This window comes from Arachis hypogaea, chromosome 5 (genome assembly GCF_003086295.3).
Source record: "Arachis hypogaea cultivar Tifrunner chromosome 5, arahy.Tifrunner.gnm2.J5K5, whole genome shotgun sequence".
In the NCBI taxonomy this organism is placed as follows: Eukaryota; Viridiplantae; Streptophyta; class Magnoliopsida; order Fabales; family Fabaceae; genus Arachis; species Arachis hypogaea.
This window is the reverse complement of record NC_092040.1, coordinates 111,967,087-111,991,717: the sequence shown is the minus strand read 5'-3', so window position 1 is coordinate 111,991,717 and position 24,631 is coordinate 111,967,087. Positions and strand designations below refer to the sequence as shown.

The 24,631-nt window shown below is 31.7% G+C and overlaps 3 protein-coding genes and 1 non-coding gene across 8 annotated transcripts; 3 read left to right on the top strand and 1 right to left on the bottom strand.

Moving 5' to 3' along the window:
- Positions 1-21: 21 nt before the first annotated feature.
- On the bottom strand, positions 22-3,682 carry LOC112802776 (sorbitol dehydrogenase). Of its 4 annotated transcripts, none has more exons than XM_025846118.3 (7): positions 3,562-3,682; positions 2,494-2,688; positions 2,330-2,397; positions 1,737-1,973; positions 1,230-1,520; positions 782-969; positions 22-517 (listed from the first exon to the last, which is right to left on the bottom strand). In XM_025846118.3, the coding sequence occupies exons 2-7, from the start codon at positions 2,606-2,608 to the stop codon at positions 325-327; spliced, it is 1,092 nt and encodes a 363-aa protein (XP_025701903.1). In that variant the 5' UTR covers positions 2,609-2,688; positions 3,562-3,682; the 3' UTR covers positions 22-324. The 4 variants fall into 4 exon arrangements, with proteins under 4 accessions (XP_025701903.1, XP_072093962.1, XP_072093961.1 ...); XM_072237861.1 differs by lacking the exon at positions 3,562-3,682 and adding an exon at positions 3,237-3,283; XM_072237860.1 differs by lacking the exon at positions 3,562-3,682 and adding an exon at positions 3,061-3,084.
- On the top strand, positions 3,206-5,692 carry LOC112802775 (L-idonate 5-dehydrogenase). 2 transcript variants are annotated; one of them, XM_025846116.3, is made up of 8 exons: positions 3,206-3,342; positions 3,709-3,871; positions 3,992-4,059; positions 4,153-4,315; positions 4,422-4,501; positions 4,670-4,960; positions 5,048-5,235; positions 5,411-5,692. In XM_025846116.3, the coding sequence occupies exons 2-8, from the start codon at positions 3,757-3,759 to the stop codon at positions 5,601-5,603; spliced, it is 1,098 nt and encodes a 365-aa protein (XP_025701901.1). In that variant the 5' UTR covers positions 3,206-3,342; positions 3,709-3,756; the 3' UTR covers positions 5,604-5,692. The 2 variants fall into 2 exon arrangements, with proteins under 2 accessions (XP_025701901.1, XP_072093963.1); XM_072237862.1 differs by having other exon boundaries at positions 3,248-3,381.
- A 9,396-nt stretch (positions 5,693-15,088) lies between these two features.
- On the top strand, positions 15,089-15,436 carry LOC112804003 (uncharacterized). The gene has a single exon (XM_025847444.1). It carries the CDS (start codon positions 15,089-15,091, stop codon positions 15,434-15,436), a length of 348 nt encoding a protein of 115 aa, XP_025703229.1.
- Positions 15,437-23,823: 8,387 nt separating this feature from the next.
- Positions 23,824-24,019, top strand: LOC112804190 (U2 spliceosomal RNA). Its single transcript, XR_003202810.1, has one exon. It is a non-coding gene; the product is annotated as a U2 spliceosomal RNA (small nuclear RNA).
- The last annotated feature ends 612 nt before the right edge of the window (positions 24,020-24,631 follow it).

Genomic DNA, 24,631 nt, shown 5'->3' with positions numbered 1-24,631 from the left:
TCTAAACCTTGACAAACATAATTATGTAAATATAGTTTTTTTATTACTCGGTAAAATCAATTGAAAAAAACAAAATACTAACTATAATAAAATGATAAATAACCAAGACTAAGTGATACATCATAGCATTCAAGATTTTCGTATGGTAGTGCCCTCGTACATATAGCACTTAAACTTATTTGCACAGCAAAAAAAAATTCAGAATTTTTCACTTATCAATGAGAACATTGAAGGATCCATAACACAAGGCAGGGGCAAATTTTTTTAGAGTTATTCATAACCCAAATTATGAAGACAACCAAGAGCTTGATTGATGTGTATCTTCTAAAGATTGAACATGACCTTAATAGCATTACCACCAGCAGCACTTGTTTCAAACGCTTCTTCCACTTCCTTCTGAGAGAATCCATACCTGTGTGTTATAAGGGGCTTCACATCGATTTTGCCACTCCTTAGAAACTCAAGACATAGAGGCCATGTGTTCTTATACCGGAATATACCAATCACATCAACTTCCCTGTATTTGGCATCATAAAATAATACACTTAAAATTTTACATCACAACAGAAAACTAAAATCTAACAACTCATATATGTTACAACATTACTGTATCTTAAATTACTTTATGACAAGAAGTACAATGAATATGTGATTCATATGCTTTACTAAGAAAATAAATCGGATGAAGAGTAGCCCGAGAGTTAGAGGCAAGGACTTAGATTTAGATGTTATGACGTCGTTCGATCTATATAACCAACTCTATCTAATTACATAGTCATACCTTGCAGCGGCTGGGGTGAGTGGGACTGTCATTTCAGAATGACCCATTCCCACTAAGCAAACTTTGCCACCTGGCTTAGTAGCACTCAGTGCTGTAGTCATGGTTTTGTTGAAACCGGCACAGTCAAAGGTAACATCTACATCAGCTCCCATAGCCTTATGTATCTGTTCAACTTCTCCAGGAACATCCTGAAATGCAAAGCATTACATTCAAAATTATATAAATTACAGTTAGTATCCTGAGCTAAGATGACACCACACATGGCAATCCTCCATTTATAATCTCTCCTTAGATTAAGGTTTTCTGACACATGGTATCTTGTACTATGTAAAATTTCCCTGTAAAGTGTAAATTTCCTTAGATAGCAGCATGTTAAAGTGTAAATTTCCTTCATTCTTTTATTATTATCTCTTTCAAACTCTAACACAAGGGAATCAAATATACATGCCTGGGAGTTTGTTGAGACTTTGACAATATCATCAGCACCAAGAGATTTTGCAACAGATAAACGATGGTCATCGACATCCACTATGACAATCCTAGGTGCACCAAAAGCTCGAGCCGCAAGCATCGTAACAAGTCCTATAGGTCCAGCTCCCATGATCAACACCTTTGTTTCTGGGCCAATCTCAGCACGCCTACAAGCATGAACACCGACGCTTAAGGGCTCACACATTGCCCCCTCCTCTAAGCTTACATTGTCTGGTAGTTTAAAACATAGGTCTGCAGGGTGCACTATCTGTATAAAGAGAAAAATGAAACTCAAAAATTGGTTTTAAAGGACTCAAACACAGAAAATGGTGACAACCAAAACAAATATACAATAGTATCGGTATTGTATCGTGTTTAAACCGAAATTCATGCTAACTGATGTGGTCATTGTTCATTTAATTGTATTCAGAATCATACAATATTGAAAGGATTCTAGTTTGAGAAGCTCTGGATTCGTTCAAACCTGATTAGCAAGGGAACCATGAACTGGTGGAGTGGCAAAGAACTTCATATCAGGGCACAAGTTATAGCGACCCTGCTTGCAGTGGTCGCAACGCCAGCAACTGATTCCTGGCTCAATCGCCACACGGTCACCTGGCACCAAGGCCTTGACCTCACTGCCAACTTCTTCAATGATCCCAGCACACTCATGACCAATCACCATTGGCTCTTCAACTACAAAGTGTGCACATCTCAGTGTCTGCAAGCACATAAAACAATCAAAACCAAAACCTTCAATCAAATTTTTTCCAACCTCTATGCAAAATAGTAAATAGTCTATTCAAGCCAGCAGCAACATAAACTGAATTCAGGGAACATCAATAATCCCATCAATCAAAATTTCCAACCTATGCAAGATAGATACCAAATTTCCCAATCAGATATTCATACATTGGTCAAGTCATTCAGCATCACTTTTAGGCATAGATTATCAAAGTATATGCAATTGCTTTGAATGAAATTAGATGCAATAGAGAATAATTATGTATGTATGTATGTATGTATGTATGTATGTATGTATGTATGTATGTATGTATGTATGTATGTATGTGTTACCTTGAGGTAGTGAACATCACTTCCACATATACCAACAGCTTTCATTCTAACTCTAACATCATGGGGTCCTTTAATTTAGAACATGCAGATTGCAGAGTAAAAGTGAGATACCAAGAATGAATCTGAGTATGATTGAAACAAAATGAATGAATGAAGTGAGATACCAAGAGGAGGAAGGTTGAATGGCTGAATCTTGAGTGTGTTAATGGCAACAAGCCAAGCAGCCAAGTTCTGCTCTTCTCCATGATCATCATCTACTGACATCCCTCCTTTCCCCATTTTTGCTGATTCACTTCAAACTCCCTCTCTCTTTCTCTCTCTCCGAATCTTGAAGATATTTCAGAAGTGAGAGACCTCTTCTGCCACAGGGAATGAAATAAATCAAGTCCATTTCCATTTTCTTCACTATCAACCATAAGTAATAATAATATAATTATAATAATAATAATAAGGAATATCTTTTATCTTCCTATCTTTTGTTAATTAATGAACTTCTCAGCATTTTTAATTTAAATTTATTGTATAGAAAAATTAGTTACAAGAATAACATATTACATAACAGAAGAGATAAAAATTACTAAACCAAAATAAATGATAAGATGAAAATTAATTTCAAATCCTAACAAATTAGATTTAAAAAAATGTAATAATAAACATTAAATTATATTATGAGATAACGATGAATCTTTGCAATTAATCTGAGTGGTTTTTCATATAAACGTCATAGAGACCATATGGGTGGTTTGTCCTCATCCATATTGTGATATGGTCGTGTCACATGTGGCTGTTTATATGCTATAAATCGCTTTCAGCCTTTGCTGATGCCTAATGGGTTTTTCTGAAGAGCATGCATGCTTCTATAATCTAATTCTATTGGATTTATTCATGTCATGATTGTGTGTCATACCAACCATAGAACTCCCTATTTGTTTTGTCACCAAAGCATGACTCAGCTCAGCACCATAACATATCAATCAATTTCATTTATGAATTAGGGACTGATCCACTAATAAGTATGGCTCTAACCCCAAGAATAATTAGAATCCTATCAAGTATGCAATTTTGACATAGTCATTGAATAGTGATTTATCAGAATATTTTAAATTTTTTTATTTCCATAAGAGTCATTAATTTCTCAATGAACAATGGTGAAATATGTTTTAGTGGTGCTAAATCAGAATAAGTTTAGGAAAAAAATTGAAGCAATGAAATACAAAAGTACAAAGTCATACCTTCACATCATTCTCTTACAAAGACACAAAGTGGCATTAGCATAGTTCAAAAGATGATGTGGATAATTGTGATTTGTGAATCATGAACTGATTAATGAAGAGTGCAAGGGAAAGTGACAGTGACAGTGGTAGTGACACTTTATGCAGATGAAATTAGAGAGGACACAAGGAAAGGCATTTGCTGATTAGCAACAGATGATGATAATTAACACAGAAATGTCACAAAGTGAAGATGAAGAGATCAACATGGCAGCTTGGATTCTTGGTGTTAAAAATCTATCAATTCAACCATATCCACTTCCTTCTTTAGGTAAATTGATCTTCTTATCCATACTTAAAATTTCAAGTCATTTAACTTATACACTCATGATATCTAATGAAGTGATTGAAGCTCATGAGTACTGTGATGATCAACAATCTTCAATTTCAGGTCCCCATGATGTTAAAATTAGAATTAAAGCTGTTGGTATTTGTGGAAGTGATGTTCATTACTATAAGGTAAGAACCTGAAAGTTCTTATTATCACTAATTATTAGTACTCTAGCGTTTGCTTAATTCTGTTCTTTGAACACTATAAAACTTTGTTGCTAGACTATGAGATGTGCAAATTTTATTGCCAACAAGCCTATGGTACTGGGGCATGAATGTGCTGGAATCATTCAAGAACTTGGCACTCAAGTTCAATCTCTTGCAGTAGGGGACAGGGTAGCCTTAGAGCCTGGAATCAGTTGCCAAACATGCAATTTCTGCAAAGGTGAGTTAAGAATCATATTGATCAGAGAATTGTAGCCTTATATGGTATGATAAATGTAACCAATTAGTAACTAATTCTTGAAATATCTAACTGTATCTCTAATAAGGTGGCCGCTACAATCTCTGTCGCCGCATGAAATTTTTTGGATCAGCATCAACTCACACTCACGGTTCTCTTGCCAATATGGTAAACTTTTCTATGTGTTGCTCTGATATATCCTATGTTTCAATTTAGATGTATTTCATTTCATGTGTTATATTCAATAAGTTAAATAAATACTAATGATGAATATTCAAAACTAACATACTTATAAGACTATATATATATATATTGAATGTTCCATTATGTTTTCAGGTGGTGCATCCTGCCAATCTGTGTTTCAAGCTACCTGATAATGTGAGCTTGGAGGAAGGAGCCATGATTGAGCCACTCAGTGTAGGAGTGCATGCCTGTCGTCGCGCGAATATTAGTCCAGACACAAATGTACTGATCATAGGAGCAGGACCAATTGGCCTTGTAGTATCACTTGCTGCTAGGGCATTTGGATCACCAAGAATTGTGATGGTTGATGTTGATAACACTCGTTTATCAATTGCAAAAGATCTTGGTGCAGATGAGACTATTCTAGTTTCAACTAGTATCCAGGTTTCACTCAATACTCTACACATTTCACTCCTTTAAAATACACCATTCAATTGGTAAGATATTTGTAATGGCTACATTTTGATTTAGGACATGGAGAAAGAAGTGGTGCAAATCCAGAATGCCATGAGGTCTAAGATTCATGTGAGTTTTGACTGTGTTGGCTACAATAAAACCATGTCCACATCACTCAATGTCAGCACCTCTGGTGGCAAAGTTTGCCTCATTGGATTAGCTCAAACTGAGATGACAGTTCCCCTTACTCCGGCCGCAGCCAGGTAACAAAGATCACATTAGACCGGCTCGATTCGAGTCAGATTAGTTAAAATTTGGCTGGCTCAGGGATACTACTAGAAGATTTAGGATGCCATAAAATTATTCAAATTTGGTAGTATTAGTACTATCAAATAAAACTGTGTTTGATGATCAAAATTTGGTTTTCATGTGTTGTAGGGAGGTTGATGTAATTGGAATATTCAGATACAGAAACACTTGGCCCCTATGCATTGAGCTATTAAGAACTGGGAAGATTGACATCAAGCCATTGATAAGTCACAGGTTTGGATTCTCACAGAAAGAGTTGGAAGAAGCCTTTGAAACCAGTGCTCAAGGAGGAAATGCTATTAAGATCATGTTCAATCTCTAGATTCAGAGTGTTTCTTTTAGCATTGATTAAGTTAACTACTAATTGAAGTATAAAGTGTATTACTCTCATAATGCATCATTTTAGTATTAGTACTCTCTTATTTAATTTATTTAGGTTCATTAAGCATGCACAACTTAACTAATGACCTCTGCTACAATCACTGCTATAAATTTTTCATTCAAAAAAAAACTAAGAAGAAGTAATATTTAAGCATGCATTAATACTGAAAAAAAATCTTATTAAGAAGTCAAACTTCTTCACCGTCCCTATGTTAAAGGCCAAACAAAGAAAGGATAGAACTGAAGCCATGTCAATTCATATTAATCCACATAAACAACTCATAAATTATTGTTTGTTTTATATTATAGTTTAATATCAGCATTACCCTAATAACATTCAACATCATCAATTAATCAATTTTGTGGTCATTACGTTCCTATGTCACATCTTACCTACCGATAGAGTCCTAGACCCTTTTTCATTCTACACAAAATTTTGAGCCACCCTTTTATTGATCCAATAAATCAACAAACACACTATACACTAAAGTTTTTTAGATGTGAACAGAAAATGACTCTCATTTCACTTGCTAATTCTATATGCTTAGCTACAATTTGCATCGAAATTCGGTGCCAAATTTCCAATTCATCATTTGTACCTTTGAATGACTTTAATGTGTCAAATTGACCCCACAATTCCACTTAGTCCCGCCTTATCTTTCAATCTCAATTCTCAATTCTCAACGAAGACAATGTTATCTTTATACCCAAATTGAATTTGAATTGGTCATACTAATGCACTTGTTTCCATCATATCCAGGTATGATTTCTGAACCAGGGTCAAAATGGTAAAGCAACAATTCTATTTATGTTGCTTCAACTATTTGTCACACCAAATTAAACTTGCCAACATAGGAGGAAAAAACATACATTCATATATACATGCATCTCCTTTTTCTCTTTTAGCTTTCACCCTCACTACTTATGCTAATTCCATTAGTTTTTTTTTTTTTTCTTTGGCATATCGTCCACTTTGTCTGGATGGATTCATATTCTATCCATGCATGTTTTTATTGCTGATGTTCATACAACCAAAAATATAGTGGAGAGTCCGAGAGTGGGGGAGTGGGGACTACTTTTAAAATAAATAAATAAATAAATAAAATTGAGAATCTTCTATTTCTACTTTGATGGTTGTAATATATATTAAGAATTATTAGCTAACATACATATGTTTTAATATTTTAAATATATATTAAAATTAATCGCTCAAATTAGTTATTATTGTATGTAGTTTAATTTATATTTATTAAATATTTTATATTTTAATATATATTTTATATTAATAACTGATATTGATATGTATTTCTAACATGATTGATATTAAAGTTATTATTATTAAAAAATTAATTTTTTTAACAAATATATAATAAATAATATGTTAAAAGAAACTTTATATATTTTAAGGCATATATTAACTACAATATATTGATTTCCCCTATGTATATGATAATATGAATGTAATGTGGCCTATTCAAAGAGACTTACATTTTTGTCTTGACTTGGATCAACGGTTTCTAAAGGAGTTAACATCAATTGTTTCATCAACACGTCATGGGTATTATGTTTTCTTGATTCTTGCACTGACAAGATTTAATTAGCCACCAACCTTATATAATTTTATTTGAATAATATTATATATATATATATCAAAATCAATTACCAAAATTAATTATCAGTATAAAATATATATTAAAATATAAATATATATTAAAAATAAATTAAACCACACATATATTTATATATAAATATATTGATAGCTAATTTTAGTGTACAAATAATATTTTTTATTTTATTTATATTAATCATATAGGAGGCAAAAACGAAGTCAGAAGTGTGAAGTGAATTCTTAAGTTAATTAATTCAGACATGAAATGACTTAACACCAGTTGTTTCAATTTTCAAAACAGATATGCCTTTCATCACACGTATGTCATGAACGAATTCACTATAAATAAGTTAGGCACCAAATATTATATTAAGTTTTTTACGCAAATAAAAGCCTAATAAGTTGTTTTCGTATGCCTATTAACAAATCCTCGTGAAATAATTACTTAACATTATATTAATTAACATTTTTTCATTATATATTGTCTTAAGTCTTAACCTCACGAACAATTTCGCTGAATACAAATACATAAAATATTTAATTTACGGCAAACTATTACTATTTGGATTTTTAGTGATTAAGATAAATTTTAATTTGGTTCATAATGTGTCAAATTAAATATCTTATTTTAATTTTAAAAAATTTTAAATAATTTAATATTCTTCTATTGTTAAATTTAACATAAAAAATTAGTATATTAAAAATTAATAATAATATTCAATTTTAGTTTGTAAATAAAATCGACCTACCAACAATTGTCAATATAAAAATTATTCTTTAGTTTATAGAACATTGATGATTGATTATTAAAATTTGAAACTTTATATAAAAAGAATAATAAAAATTTTAGTTATTTTTCTAATACACAAAAATAAAAAATATAATTTAATTAATAATATTATTAATATTCACGGAAAATTGATCCTCTCCAATAATTTTTTTTTTGTTACTGGAGAGAATAAAGTGTAATCTCCCACCTTTAATTCTACAAGTAGGACCAGAAATAAATGAGAAAGAAAATGCAATGAAGGATGAGATCTTTCACTGGATACTATCCAGTTTTTTTTTTCATTGGAGAGGATCCATTCTCATATTCACGTTATTTATTTTATTAACTATTCATGTCAAATTTAACATAATGAACTATTGAACTTATTTAAAATTTTTTAAGACAAAATAAAATATTAAAAATTAAATTAAAATTTGATCTAAATATTGGAATCAAAATTAAAATAGTACTTTATCCAAATAAGTATATATCAAAATTAGTAATTGAAGTCATCTTCTTTTATTGGAATGATAAAATTAAAATTAGTATATGCTTTCTTAACGTTAATCAATTAGTGTATGATGATCAAGCAGACACTTTACATGATTATTATAAATTATAAAATACAAAGACCACCCCATATTATTTAATTACCTTCACACAACCCAAACCTTCTTGAACTACAAACACCTCTTTATTTTATATTCTCCGTGATTAATTTCAGTATATTATTCATAAATAATATACACAATTAAACCTCGAAACTGGAATCTATTAAAAATTCCAAAGAGGTTCTTTTTGCAAAGCAAGCTGATGGCTTGGAAAGTTATTGACCCCATGAGTTTTAGAATAACAGAGCTCTAATAAAATGGTGTAATAAGAGTCAAAATTGATGTCGTTAAGATTAACTAATAATTAATTAACCCCCACCAAAAGGCAAAAGGTACTACGTGAAAATAGTACATTAGTAGTTGCGTGATAACTTAACCAATCCCTTATTTCATATGATTAAATTACTCTCTCAATTTTTATAGTTTAACTAAATTTAAAATTAAATTTTATAATTTAAACGTTTTTAATTATATTTTTATATTATTTTAAATTTTATAATTAAGTTTTTATTATTATACCAAAATTACTAAAATTAATAAAATATTTAAAAAATAAAAAGATATTTAAGTTTAAGAATTTAATTTTTAAGTGTAAATATTTTTAATTTGAAAAAAATATCCTATTAATTCTAATATTTTTAATATAATAAATATTTAATTATAAAATTTAAAATAGTTTAAAATTTAATTAAAAACTTTCAAATAATAAAATTTAATTATAAATTTAGTAAAAAATTATAAAGACTGATAAAATATTTTAATTTTTATCTATAATAATAAACTAATAATAACATATAAGTTCTACTGAATTCTTTCAATCATGTGATGATATTATTGAGCAAGCCAAGATATGTGACCTAAAATAATTAAATCATAGCTAGTCTATATTATTGTATGTTGTCGTGACTCACGAATCTTAGAAGCTTATTTAAACATACAGTATAAAATATATTAGTGTATTTATCTTTAAAAAACTTGAGAACAAAAATTTTATTAGGGGTGATACAAGTTGTATGTAGGGAAGTATATGCAGAATTATTATATATTTGAACACCAGACCCGACTAAACAATTATTATGAAATAAATAATTTTATATTGATAACAATATACTCATCACCAGGAAGACCTTAATTATGTATGTCTCAATAATTTCCTCCCCCAAATAAGTTTTGTAGTAGAACGATATTTAAATATGCTCCTCTTCTAAGATTTCATGACAACATGGTAGACTAGCTACTTCTTTAAGTTTTTATTTCAAACTTATTAGTTTGCTCAATTATATATAGTAAGGTCTATAATTTCTTCTTTTTTTTTTCATCTTAGTCGTCTTCGGCTTGATATTTGCACATATATCTGTAAAATTTTTGTTGTTTTGATCTAATCACAGAGGTCAAATTAAATATATATTCCTTTGTAAATTGTAAGCGTATGAATTAAAATTTAGTTAATATGTGTTTTAAGTTCAAAAGTTAAAATTATTGTTAATAAAAAAAACTAAAATTTTTTATTTTAATAAATTCACAATAATTATATTAAAGACTAAATTGTATATATTTTTATATAATTTTAATATGTATCTTTAAAGTACATAATAGCTAAACTCTATGAATTATATATAAAAGGACAAAAAATTTGAAGGAAAATTTATCAGATCTTATATGAACATCTAATAAACATATATACACATTATTATCATGATACCATTTTTTTTTTTCAAAAATTTAAACGGGTAAAAAAAATTAAAAAAATACAACATAAATGATTAGTCTATTTCCCATCTTATCTCTAGTCACGTGGTGCCCTTCCAAAAAAAATAATAAAATAACATGGTGTCTTAAAAAAATGTTTGTCAAGATCAGTATACAGATAAATGTAACATTAATTAATTAATAAGTTCCTTAAGCTTGCATTTAATCTTGTATAACTAATAATATATTAATCAATAACAACTATATTAAATCGCCACCAAAAATTAGCCACCAATTCAGCCACTAATAATGTTATTTGTTTGGTAAAAAAAATTGAGTAATAGTATCCCAAAACTATATATTCTAATAAGTCAAAGAAAATTTCCGTACGACAACAACGATCATCAAAGAAAAATTACCGCCGGTCAAAAATTTAATTATATTAGATAGTTAATTTTTAAAATAGGTAATTATTAACTTTTATAATTTTATTGACCAATATTAAAATTATCTTTTATATCCTACAAATTCAATGTTTTCTTACATGCATTAACCATTCAGAAAAGTCAAAGTCAACAATAAATTACCAACTCTGAAAAAGGAATAAAAGGTAATTCAATTAAAGCATCATATAGTGTCAAATTAGACTCCTCCAAATTGCAAATTGGACTTTAAAGAGTAGTAGGTTGGAGTATCCCAGGAAGAGTAATAAACCAAATCCTAAAATCTTGAAATAGTATAGAGAACTTTTATGCATTTATAATGTAAAGAAATTAAATTTATATTCTCGGTTAAACAAAAAGTTAAGAAAATAAAAGCAAAATAGATAGTCAAAGAACAAGAAGTTAACAAGGTAATAATAATAAGGGGTAAGTACGATTTTGGTCCCTAAAGTTTAGTGCCAGAATCGAAATCGTCTCTCTTGTATTTTTTGATTTAAAATCGTCCTTAACGTTTTTTTTCGTATTAAAATCGTCCTTTTTATTTTTTTGGACAAAAATACCCTCCCCTCCCCCCTCCCTTTCCCCCCACCCTTCCCGGTCTCCCTTTCCTCCCTCCCCCTCCCTTCCCCTCACCCCCACCCCCACCCCCACCCTCCGGTCTCCCCTTCCCCCCTCCCTTTCCTCCCCACCCCTCCCGGTCTCCCTTTCCTCCCTTCCCCTCACCCCACCCCCACCCTCCGATCTTCCCTTCCCCCTTCCCTTTCCCCCACCCCTCCCGGTCTCCCTTTCCTCCTGCCCCTCCCTCACTCCCACCCCCACCTCCGGTCTCCCCTTCCCCCCTTCCCTTTTCCCCATCCCTTCCCGGTCTCCCTTTCCTCCCTCCCCCTCCCTTCCCCTCACCCCCACCCCCACCCTTCGGTCTCCCCTTCCCCCCTCCCGTTCCCCCACCCGCCTCCCGGTCTCCCTTTCCTCCCTCCCCCTCCCCCTCCCCCTCCCCCTCCCCGTCTCCCCTTTTTCTCACCACCACCACCACCACTACCACCACCACCACCACCACCACCACCACCACCCTAAACTACAACCACCACAAAAATTCAACAAATGCAGCAAATTCAACAGCAAAAACAGCAAAATTCAACAGCAGAATCAGAATAAACAGAAGAGAAAAAAAATTCAACAGCACTCTCTTCATTTTCTTCTTCTTCTTCTCCGGCTTCTTCCACTTTCCCTCCTCCTTCTCCCCCAACACCAACACCAACACCAACAGAAGAGAAAAAAATTCAGTTCTGGGAAGGAGAAAGGGCTTCGCACGAAGGGGAGGGGCCTGGACGCCGCGGCGGCGCTGGGTTGGGTCGCCATGGCTCGTCGATGGTGGAGGTTACGGGTTAGTGGTTCGGCCATGGGGAGGTTGGTTCGCGATGGTGGTTCGACGTTGAGAGGAGACGCGAGGTGGAGAAGAGGGTAGAGGGTCGCGGGGGTGGTTGGCTGGGTTAGGGTTCGGACAGGGGGTGGTGACGGGTTGGGACGCTGGTAAGGGCGCAGTGGCGAAGGTTGGGTGGCAACACCGTCACTGTGAGGGGCGCGGCGGCTGTTCGGTGGCAGAGGAGAGGAGAGTGGGGCAAGGGGACAAAGAAGAGATGAGAGAAGAGGAAGAAGAAAGGGGAGAGGGGAAAAGTTGGTGTCGTGGTGGCTCGCTGGCGATTAGGGTTGCTGGCGGCGCTGTGGTGATGGGTAGGGTTTGGTGGTTTTATTAAAGTAGGGGTAGTTTAGGAATAAAACAAAGAATTTTATTAAAAAGGACGATTTTAATACGAAAAAAAAACGTTAAGGACGATTTTAAATCCAAAAATACAAGAGGGACGATTTCGATTCTGGCACTAAACTTTAGGGACCAAAATCGTACTTACCCCTAATAATAACAATAATAATAATAATGGAAATTTAGTCATTTAAGACAATTTGACCATCCATTTTGTAGTTTTTTTGAACAGCATAAAATTGTGTTAGAATATATTGAAATTAAAATTAAAATAAAAAAATTATATTATTTTATATATTAAGAGATTCTATCTGATTATAATTTTTTTATTTGTTAAATTCGTTGGTGCTAAAATTTTTATTAGTATTTTTGAGATGACGACTATTAAATATATCTTAAATCAATATTTTTTAATAAGGAATTTAGGCATTCTAAAATATTTTTTGCGAATTGAAGTTGCTCATTATTCTACAAAGAATATTTCATATTCTTAAAGAAAATATTGTCTTAATCTTTTAAAAGACACTGATTTCATGAGAGTTAATAAGTCTGCGATGCTTTTGTTCTAATAGAAAGTGCCACTCAATTGCACCAAGACGATAACACTCTTCTTCAAGAACCTTTCATCCATCGCTGCTGCTTTGTTGGACGCCTTATATATTTTACTATTATCCGTCCCGACATTATGTATGCTATACAGTAGTTTAGTCAATTTATGACATCACTTACCAAGCTCATTTTTTTATTGTCACTCTGTCATGAGATACTTAAAGAATAGTTTAGGAAAAGGTCTTTTCTTTTCAAGAAATTCTTCTATGTAAATATGTGGTTTTAGTGATTCTGATTAGGTTGGATGTCTAGACACACACTATTCCGTTAACTAGATAGTTTTTTTAGAGAAAGTCTTTAGTTTCTTGAAAAATGAGAAAACAAACCATCGTTGCTCAATTATCTACTGAAGTTGAATATCGAATTTTTAGTAACACAACTGTATGCTCTAATTATTGGTAAATATGTTGCATTTCTTGCGATTCTTATGTGATTGTACCTTATTTTGTATTGTGATAATCAAAACGTTTTACATACATTGCAATGAATCTCATTTTTTTATGAGTGCACTAAGTATTTAGAGATTAATTGTTATGTGGTGCATAAAAAAGTTAAAATGATAAAATTACTCCCTATCTCTTTTTTAAGATAATTAATTGATATTTTTACCAAATTATTATCTCTTTAATTCGTTTATCTTCGTATATCCAAATTGAATATTGTTCCGCCCCAACCCACCAGCGACCTGGGTCCAAGCACGAATAGCCGACCCGACGGGTTACTCGATCCGAACCAGGAGGTGACCCGCACATCACCTCCTCATCCACATAAAAGCTGGATAGCTGGCAAAAGCTTCTAGGCAGGTGGACCTGGTCACAATAAATTCACCCGAGTATCGACTATAAAGGGGAGGGACCTATCTCTCCCCAGAAATACGTCACTTGTTCAAACCCTAATAAATCGTCGCTTTTATACGGATACTGACTTAAGTATAAAAATATTTGCAGGTGACCCCACCACCTCGTCACTCAACCGATCAAAGCAAGCGACCTCTTTAGGAATTCAACCATCATCCCAACTCGCACCTAGGCCCTAACTCCTTCAAAATTCTGCTCCAGTACCAACTCAACTCGACCCACCAGACATTCGAACAGACGAACAAATATCTTTAATATTTTTCATCCTTCAATTAATGGAAGCATATTAAACCACTCCCCACACCATCAATCTACATCCCATATAACTTGATTCAGCGCATCAAGATAATTAGCAAACTTTTTTTCTATTTTTTAATTCAATTTTGTTAGATAATTAATAAGAATTTAATCAACAACAAACTAATAAATATTTGTAAATTGTACTCTATGTTAATTAACAGTTATTAATTAGTAATTTATTTAAAATTTAATTTTTTTAAATACAAAATTAATAATTATTAATAATTATTAATTATAATTATTTAAAATTGACTAATTAAAAATTATTTACCTATATTTTTTTCTTTTTATTTTATACATGTTTAATTCTTTTCTTCTGGAATCAGTTAGTTATGCTGAGTTACCACCATCCAGTTAGAGGAAGAAAAAATATTTTATTTATTTTATAGATTTGAGGATTTTTACATAACCAATAATTTTAAATACACTAAAAAATTACATATTAAAAAATTTATTTTGTTCTCTTTACCTTTCTGCCCATTTATTTTCATTATGTCTCATATACAAATTAAAATTTGAATCTTGATATTTGTTTCGAAGCTACTAATCCAACTTTCTCATGTTTAAATAAAAATAAGAATGACTTCAGGTATGTCAGTTAAGTTACCCGCCATACTTCTTCTCTCTCTCTCTCTCAAAACTTAAAGCCTCTCTCTTTCTATTATCCCCTTCCCGCGGGCCCACAGAACAATAAATACTCTCATCATAATTCATATATATATATATCCCTTCCACTTTGTATATCCTCATATTATTTCATTTCATAACCACATAACCAAGATGGTTTCTTCTATTTCCTCATCATCAAGAAAATCCACAGCGGATCCGGCATCATGGTACTGTTCCATAGTCCTGTTGTCTCTCATACTCTTGGCCTCCATAAAGGAGGCCTATGAATATGACGACGACAACTCGGCCGCCACGGCTGCGGCCGTGACGGGGCAGAGGAGCAACCTCCGTGTACGGCCGTGCGACGAGATATACGTGGTGGGAGAAGGAGAGACACTTCACACCATAAGTGACAAGTGCAGTGATCCATTCATCGTTGAACGCAACCCTCATATTCATGATCCTGATGATGTCTTTCCTGGCCTTGTCATCAAAATCACACCCAATTTTATTAATTAACCTACTTTTCTATTCTCTTCAACATTCAAAGATTGAGGTAGCTAGTACTACACATTATTATATACTTGTTACGTTATTTTGTTCTGCTTTTTATTTTAATTTCCTTCTGTATTTTTCTTTTTCATTTTTTTCATGTTGTACGTATATACCCGTCATATATATGATTTGTTAGGAGGAAGAGTATAGCTAGGTTTAATTTCCTTTCTTTTTTATTTATCTTTTTAATTTTACATGTTTATAAGAGGTAATGATTAGATGGTATTATATACAGAGACTCTGTTTAATATGTGTCTCGTATTATAAATAGAAAATGTTAATAAATATAAAAAACAAGTTAAATATTTTTTTAAAAAAGATATTTGATTTTTTTTTATTCACGTGTAAAGTGAGAAACGATCCACTTGCAAAACATCACTTTCGGTTGAGAGAAATAAAAGGGAAAACATATATAATACCATATCTCTTAGCTTCTTCTCATTCTCTTGTTGTTCTTGAATCTTCTATATATTTCTTGTTCTCTCTCTTTTCTTTTATTTTTATTTGTTACCTTATAGTTTTGCTTTTTATTGTTTGGATTTATTTACTTGTTGGCTGATTGATGGAGGAATATATATGAGCTTTTCGGTTTTAGATAAGGCATCTTTTTGTGCTCCATGAATGCTGGCTTTGTTTCCATATGACATATAAAGAATAATTATTAAATTATTTATTATATGAAGAGGGTAATTATTTATTTATTTTTTAGTTGGGCCATGAATTTGCAGAAGCATATCAATATGTCTCTTCTTTTTTATATAAAAACTAATAAAATATTAGAGTTCGGTCTTAGGTGGTTTATGGGTGGTGCGGCCGTTATAGCTACTTAGCTTTAATAATATAGGGTAATAATAGAAAGACAAAATATTAATTCGATTAATCTCAATTTATCTTATTTGATATTTATTTATTATAGAACATATTAAATAAAGCTAAACATAATAAATTTTAGTAGTTTTTTTACTAAAAAATTTTATATTTTGAAACTTTTTGTTAATTTATATAAAGATCATTCTAATTTATTAAATAGTATACTTAATTAGAGGGAAAAATTCAATTATATTATTATGTTGTTTACCTCTCATGTAGTTAATCCGATCCATACTAATATTTTAATTATGGATTATGTTAGATAACTAATTACTTTTTTAAATAATGTAAATAATGGGTCTTAAAATTGATTTAATTCGAGTAAAATATACTACCTTTTAATTAAATTACTCACTTAAATTTTAATATCAGAATAATCATATGTACACTTAATGAATTAAACATCTAAATACTTAATGAACTAAATATCTGATATATTCATTATTCATATTATTTAATATTTTTATTGTCTACTTATACTTTTATTTTTTTTCTTCACCCAATAAGAAGATAATGAAATCTATGTATATATGTTCTTATATATTGAATAAATAACTTCGGAAAGTTACTTAAAGGTTTGAATCCCTAATTCAAAAGGATCAAGGATTTAAAAGTAGGACAAGATGATAATGATGAATAATATCTGGTGGCGGCTATGCCACTATTGAATTTCACAGTAATATGAAAAATAAATTCCAAAACAGTTATATGTATGGAGTATTGACTAATAGTTACAGAAATTTAGCATATTAGCATGTTGAATTGTTAATAAAGTGTGACAATTCTGACTATCTGAATTATTTTGGACTTTGTCCTGTTTGTCTAAGTAAGATGTGAATCAGACTTACGCAATCAAAACTAATCCTTAACTGATATTGAATACTAATACTTCTTGTGAAATTATATTTCGGGGTCCTTTCAAAGAAATTAAATCAAACTAAATCATATAGTTGGTAACTAATCAACTCATTTATCTATTTAAATAAACGTTGGGAGTTTGAATTTTGTTTTATATAAGCTTATTTAGGTCAATCAATTTGAAGGTTAGTTCAGTAAATCCCAAACTATAACCCAAAGTTTAAGGGGCCAATAATATGTCATCCAATTTTATTTTAATTCAGTGTTGTGTGTATGTCCAAATACGATATGATGATCTGCAATACAATATTAAAATCAGTTTAAAACGAGTAAGGACAATTATATGGTCCACTTATAATTAGCAACCTAATTACATTAGATAAATTATTGAAAGGAAAATAAATGTGTGTTGGGTTTAATTTTTATAAACTGAAATCAAGTTTAATTTGATTATACTAAAATTGATTTCGATTAAAATTGAATTTGTTTTAACGTAATTTAATTTATATTTGGATATTTTTATTCAAAATAATTATAATTGATAAAATATTATATATATAAAATATTATCTTAAATGTTATATGCATATTATAATAAATTATACATAATATTAAATATATATATATATATAAAATTGATAATGTTTAATAATTATAAAAGGTAAATAAATTTATAAAACAAAAATAATAATAATATGCATAAAATAAATGAAGATAGAAGATGAAAAAGGATAGTTGAAAAATAAAATGAAGATGGTTGACCTTGTATGCAGAAAAGATAAGAAAGATAAAGAAGAATAATTGAAAAATAAAATAAAAATGACTTAAAAAGGTGAAGATAGATGGATAGTTGAGAGAATAAGTTTTGTAATTAATTCTCAACGTAAGAATTAAAAACAAAAGCTACAAAATATTATTTCAAGTAAACGTTTGAGAGTAAAAATCATGTTAAAAAACGATTATTCAAATAAATTTAGTCCAATATTTAAAACTTTTGAATTTACGTTCAGGAACGCTAAATCAAATATACACTAATTATCTAGGCATCTAGAGATGGTTGGATGCACCATTATTATTTTTGTTTGAAATAAAGTTAACAAGATCCTCAATTATAATTATAATTATTATTATTACTAAAGAACAAATATTTTTTAACATATAATAATAATAATAAAAAAGCATATATTAAAGGCTAATTATCATAACATTTTTCTTTTTGGTCGTCTGTCTGGTATCCGGTGAAATTTTGCCCCAACTAATTTGTATCCGGTGAATCTCCCAATAAGAATAACTGCATATGCTAGGCTTTGAATTCAAAACTTAGTTTAAACAAATTCGAACCATTTAACACTCAAACCAACCCGTTGGTGTTAATTATCATAATATTAGGGGTGCACATGGGTCGGGTGAAGTCGGGTTTGATGTGACTCAGATCCGACTCGAAATATATACCGGATCTATTTATTAGACCCGAATCCGATTCTAAACCCGATGAAACCAATACACTTTTGGGCCATAATTATACCGGGTGAAAACCGAGTGAAACCGGGCCGTTAATATTACATTACATTGATACTTTTTATAAGCTAATATGTAAAAATATCCAAATTTCTAATACTCCAATCATTATTTAACATGATAAAATTCACTTAGAAAAATATAACAAGAATCAACTCTTCTTTAAAATTAAAGCATAACCACAATCAATACTAAAGCAAAACCACAATCAATACTAATATTGTCTAATAATACCAAATATTTAAATCAATACAAATAATACAATATTATGTATTAGTCTAAAGTCTTATGCATTCTAAACATAAAACATTAACTTATAGTCTTATAATGACTAATAACACAAAATATTAAGATTTACAATATTTAAATTCCACATAAAAATAGTCATGATCCATCACTAATAACACAAAATATTAATTGTGTATGATGACCGGGCCAACTTCGGATGACTCGAGCTATGGCCCGGACCCGAGCTATGACCCAGACCCGACCCGAAATAATGACCGGTTCTATTTTTGATACCCTTACCCGGCCATAAACCCAATAAAATTACACCAAATTAGCCCCTAAAATATTCGGGACCGGACCGAGCCTTCGGGCCGGACAGAGTCTGTGCACCCCTACATAATATAATCTCGGTTTAAAAACAAAAGCCAATGAGGTGCATGCATGTTTCTTGTTCCGTTTGTGGCATTGTCATTGAAGGATGAAGAGAATGACAGTTTCATATATCAAATTAATGGTCGCATTATATTTCATCTGAAAATTTGGTATATGTCCATTTCTTTTCCTTTATTTATTTATTTGAGATGTTAATTATGTTAGGATTTGGTTGAATTAGTCCCACATTGCTTAGGATAGCAAATGGAGTGGGTGGCCTAGGCTATAAATATGAGGCTAAGTTCTCCATTTGTTTTTGCACCAGTCAGAAACACTTTAAGCTTGTATCTGATTTTTCTTTTCCTCTGTACTCTTTGATTAGAGAGTGTTGTGAGGTGTAGTTAGATATTTGCTTTGAAAGAGTGTGGGTGTACTGGGGTGCCGGTGAGAGAAAGAAGTCTATGTGTTGTAACAATTTTCACATAGTGATATTCTCTGGTTGTCATTTGACAACGGCCGTGGTTTTTTCTCCGGTAATTGGAGTTTCCACGTTAAATTCTTGTGTTGTGATTGTGTCTATTTTATTTCTCTGTCAAAGGTGTTTTCTCAAGGGGGAATTGTGTCTTATTCCCAACAAGTGGTATCAGAGCTTCGGTTCGGTGGGATTTATTCTTAGTATGCTCTGTGGTTGCAGCCTAGTCTGACCTTCCACATCAGAAAAGAATTTTGTCCTGTGGCTTGAGGTTGATCTTTGGTTGCTGTTGTTGTTGCTGGAAGGCAGTGTGACTCTGTGAGAGTGCAGTTTGGAAAAGGTTCTGGCTAAGGAAAGACTTGGTATTTAAGTGTGTCCATTGTGACCCACCTCTCTTTCCTGGGGACCCTTCCTAGTGCACGGTCTACAGTTGAGTTATACTATTCCAGTATACGGTTGCAACAATGTCAGGATATTCAAGTGCTGTGAAGCTTGAAATAGAGAAATTTGATGGAAGAATCAATTTTGGCTTGTGGCAAATACAAGTCAAGGATGTGTTGATACAATCAGGTTTGCACAAGGCGTTGAAGGAGAAGATCTCTGGTTGCTCTCTCTATGAGAGAAGATGATGTTCTCTAGAAGACAAGAAGTATCCTCATGGTATTACCGCACTGCCATGGATAAGGATAAGTTGTGGCAATCGGGTCCACAATTGCACACGGGCATTGGTTGGCGTTGAGATGCAAGGTGTGTGGCGGAGTTAGGTCGATGGCTGAAGAACTTCCAGGAAAAGCCAATTTGGAAGTTGCACCATGAATTTTCAGCAAGGTTTCGATCTGTACCAAGGCGAAATTCTTGGAGTGGTCTAATTCCAAGTGAGTATACTTTCATGGTGGAGTATGATAGTTCTCTGAACTATGATTGTCGGTATAGACAATGGCAGCAAAGAATTGTCGGTGTTGACAATGGAAGCTGAAGATGTGTGACTATTTCAATCAAGGTGGAGATTGTTAGGATTTGGTTGAATTAGTCCCACATTGCTTAGGATAGCAAATGGAGTGGGTGGCCTAGGCTATAAATATGAGGCTAAGTTCTCCATTTGTTTTTGCACCAGTCAGAAACACTTTAAGCTTGTATCTGATTTTTCTTTTCCTCTGTACTCTTTGATTAGAGAGTGTTGTGAGGTGTAGTTAGATATTTGCTTTGAAAGAGTGTGGGTGTACTGGGGTGCCGGTGAGAGAAAGAAGTCTATGTGTTGTAACAATTTTCACATAGTGATATTCTCTGGTTGTCATTTGACAACGGCCGTGGTTTTTTCTCCGGTAATTGGAGTTTCCACGTTAAATTCTTGTGTTGTGATTGTGTCTATTTTATTTCTCTGTCAAAGGTGTTTTCTCAAGGGGGAATTGTGTCTTATTCCCAACAAATTATACATCTTTCTGTGCCTTAAGCTGATTTCACTCATGCATTTCTTTCTAGAGCATTTTTCTCAATCAATCTCCTTATTCTCTTCACATTCACCTAACACATTAAAAATTAACCATCAATTGATTCTTTCTGTGTCATTTAATTTGCATGCATATCACGATCGATCAATCAAGCTTCTTGACCAAAAGCTTAAAAAGGAAGTTTTATTTCTAATTAAAACTCCTAAGGTTAGCTCTCTAGCTATGATATAAAAATATGATGATGTAAGTCAATTATTGCAGTTATATAATGTCAATAAATTAATTAAATTTCAGAATATGACATGGACATTGATCCAGCCGGCGTGTTTTAAGAGATACTTAAATTGTTTTCTGTTACAATCGAAATATTATATTAAAAGGTCCGTCAAGTCACTATAAAGATGAGGTGATGTGTTTACGTTTTACTTAATATTAGCTAATATAAAAATATGACTAGAGTAAACTATTAAAAATATATTTAAATTTTATTATTGATAAAAATATTTTTAAAATTATTTAAAAATGTGATAAAAATATACATACATCCGTATACTAAGAGTCTGAGCGTTCTACATTAATATAAAAAATGATGTAATAAATAAATTTTTTATGTAATAAACGAGATTCTAATAATGAAAAATCATATCACGTTTTTCTATTAATAAAGTCGGAGTTTTTTTTATGATTGGATATTTTTTACATTTTTTAAATTATTTAAAATTATTTTTATTAATAACAAAATTTAAAGATATTTTTATCAATACAGAGATAATTTGATCAGTATATATTTTTTGGTTTATCCGCATGATTGTAGAGTTGCGTGATGCAATGGATGAAAGGTTCATATATATATATATTATAATCTAATCTACATCTATCATATTGTTATGACGTTTTATAAAATATTGGTATGGTATGCATCTGTTATTATACAATAGGTGATAAATGAAGATGATAATAATAATATGGATTATTTGTCTGCATATGCATATATATAGTGACCTTAGCTAAGTTTGAGAGGATCATATAGTACAGTCTACGGTGCACTTCATCACGAACCTGGAATGCCTTCAATTTGCAATGGTGACTTGTTCTACTCAAATGATATGATTATGATCATTAGCATTATTATTATTGGACCCATTCTCTTTTTGCTGGATCACAATTCTTTTATAATATTTTAAAATAATACAAACCAATCATTTTAAAAATATTTTAATTGCGAAATGCATATGATATACCCTATAACAATTAGCTATCACCATTATTTATCACTATAGCTGATGAATAGATAGATGAAAATGGTCTATAACAAATCACCAATTCAACAAGTTGTCTCTAGAGTTTAAGAATTGAAAACAATATTTTCAAATATTATCTTAGAGGGAAAAACCGTTATATCTCAAAGTTAATAATTAGAAATTACTTTGTCCTTTATTTTTAGTCAAAGTTCATGTACATGTTTTGAAGATATTTGAAAACATACAGGTATTTACTTTTATTTTTACGTGCATAATAGCTGTTTGATCCAAGAAGATATTGCAATAGTAAAATTTAAATATGGTTTTACCAATTGAGCTAGACTTCAGCTGCAAGTGGAGTTAAGTTTGTACTCGTTGCCATCATTCTGGGCTTTCTTGGTCTGTCCTGGTTTTTCTCCCTGTGCGGGTTGGCTTTGTCCAACCCAAACCATGACCAAAAAAAAATTCATTCAGCACTTAATAGTGTGAGTAAATGTGTGTAGTGGAAGGAAAAAAAATCATTTAGCCTACTAATACTATAGGTTCATCGTGAATTTGTTCACTTGAATCCTAGCTAAAGTTGTTTAAGGAGTCCTCTTAGACTCTGTCTAAGAATCTGTGATAGGTATGAATGTTTAAAAAAGTTATTATTAACATTACTTCATATAGCTTGTTATATTATCCAACCAAAAAAAATATAGTTTAGAAGAGGGACAAAAGATTATTCATTATGATTCCATGCTATATTATGGCATTATCGCCTCCCATGTTCTCAAACATAATGAAAAATTTATATGCCAAAGAACTTGGAGCAGACGTGTGGATGACATTATATTTTGCTTTTCAATAATTAACTTGTGGATATATCGAAAACTTGAAATGCCATTGCATCTTATATGACCCATGTTGGCTGGATACTACAAAATATAATGTCAAGATTTTTCTACAATTAGCTGAAGTTCATTTCAAATAATGTTCAAAATTAATTAACCTCTCGACTCATAGGACTTTTTTAAGCTTTTAACTCTTATTTTATATATACGTGTGTGTGTTATCATTAATACCAAGAATAGTCTAATTACAATTATGAATCACTATCACTCTTCCTATGGGCTTCCTAACCTTTTCTTCTTCTTCTTCAATCTTCATACTCAATGGCATTTATAATTTAAGCATGAAAGTAACAATGAAACAGAGAGACACACACACAACACACAAGTGAGATAGCCTCTGTTGTGTGTTGCGTGTAATTGCGTTGCTAGTGAGGTAGCGCACATCGGGCTGGAGTAGCGAACAAGAACCACAGCCTTTGCTATAAAATGAGCATGACTATACTGAACAACTCATACCTTTCTCGGCCTTTTGGCTAAGATCAAGTGTAGTATCTGTTCTTATCAGTTTAATATCTGATATGTGGGCCATTGGCCCACACGATATTAAATTTATTTTTTGAAGGGGAGTGGCCACCACAGTAGCTTGCTACTGGGCCTCTCAAGTGTCGCCCATGCGTTGCACTATTGCAAGGGCCTGGCGCACCCCACCAAGTCTAGTTTAAATATTTGCTTATCTTGTTCAAGATATGGGTAAAATGGTTTTATGGTAAAAACTAAAACTGCTTATTTGGAAGATCCTTCTTTTTGGGATAGGCCATTTTGTTTATATTTATGCTCAAAAACAAAACTATATTGATGCAATCCCTTAACTCCAATGCTATTACTAATTGTTCTTTTATTGGCAGACACACTATAGGAGCTGTAAAATGAACTCCTTAACTGCACCAATTCCATGCAAATTTTACACTAAGGAACCAAACCTTAAAAGAGGAAGAAGCAGCAGCTTTTTGTTTCATTTGACCTTGAAACAATATATTCCACCACTAACTAGTTTTACAACAAGTTTCTGGGGTTGCCACTGCCCCCATTCTTGAACATTGATATAGTCCCATAAGCATTCCAAGGAACCATTAACCAAGAATCTGAAGGTAACCAATTTAATTTTTAGAATATTACAATCTTTAAACTCTACAATTTTATATATATGGTAAAGTGATTCTTACACCAATAGTGGGAATTTTTAATTTTTAGAATATTACAATCTTTAAATTCTACAATTTTATATATATGGTAAATTGATTCTTACATCAATAGTGGGAA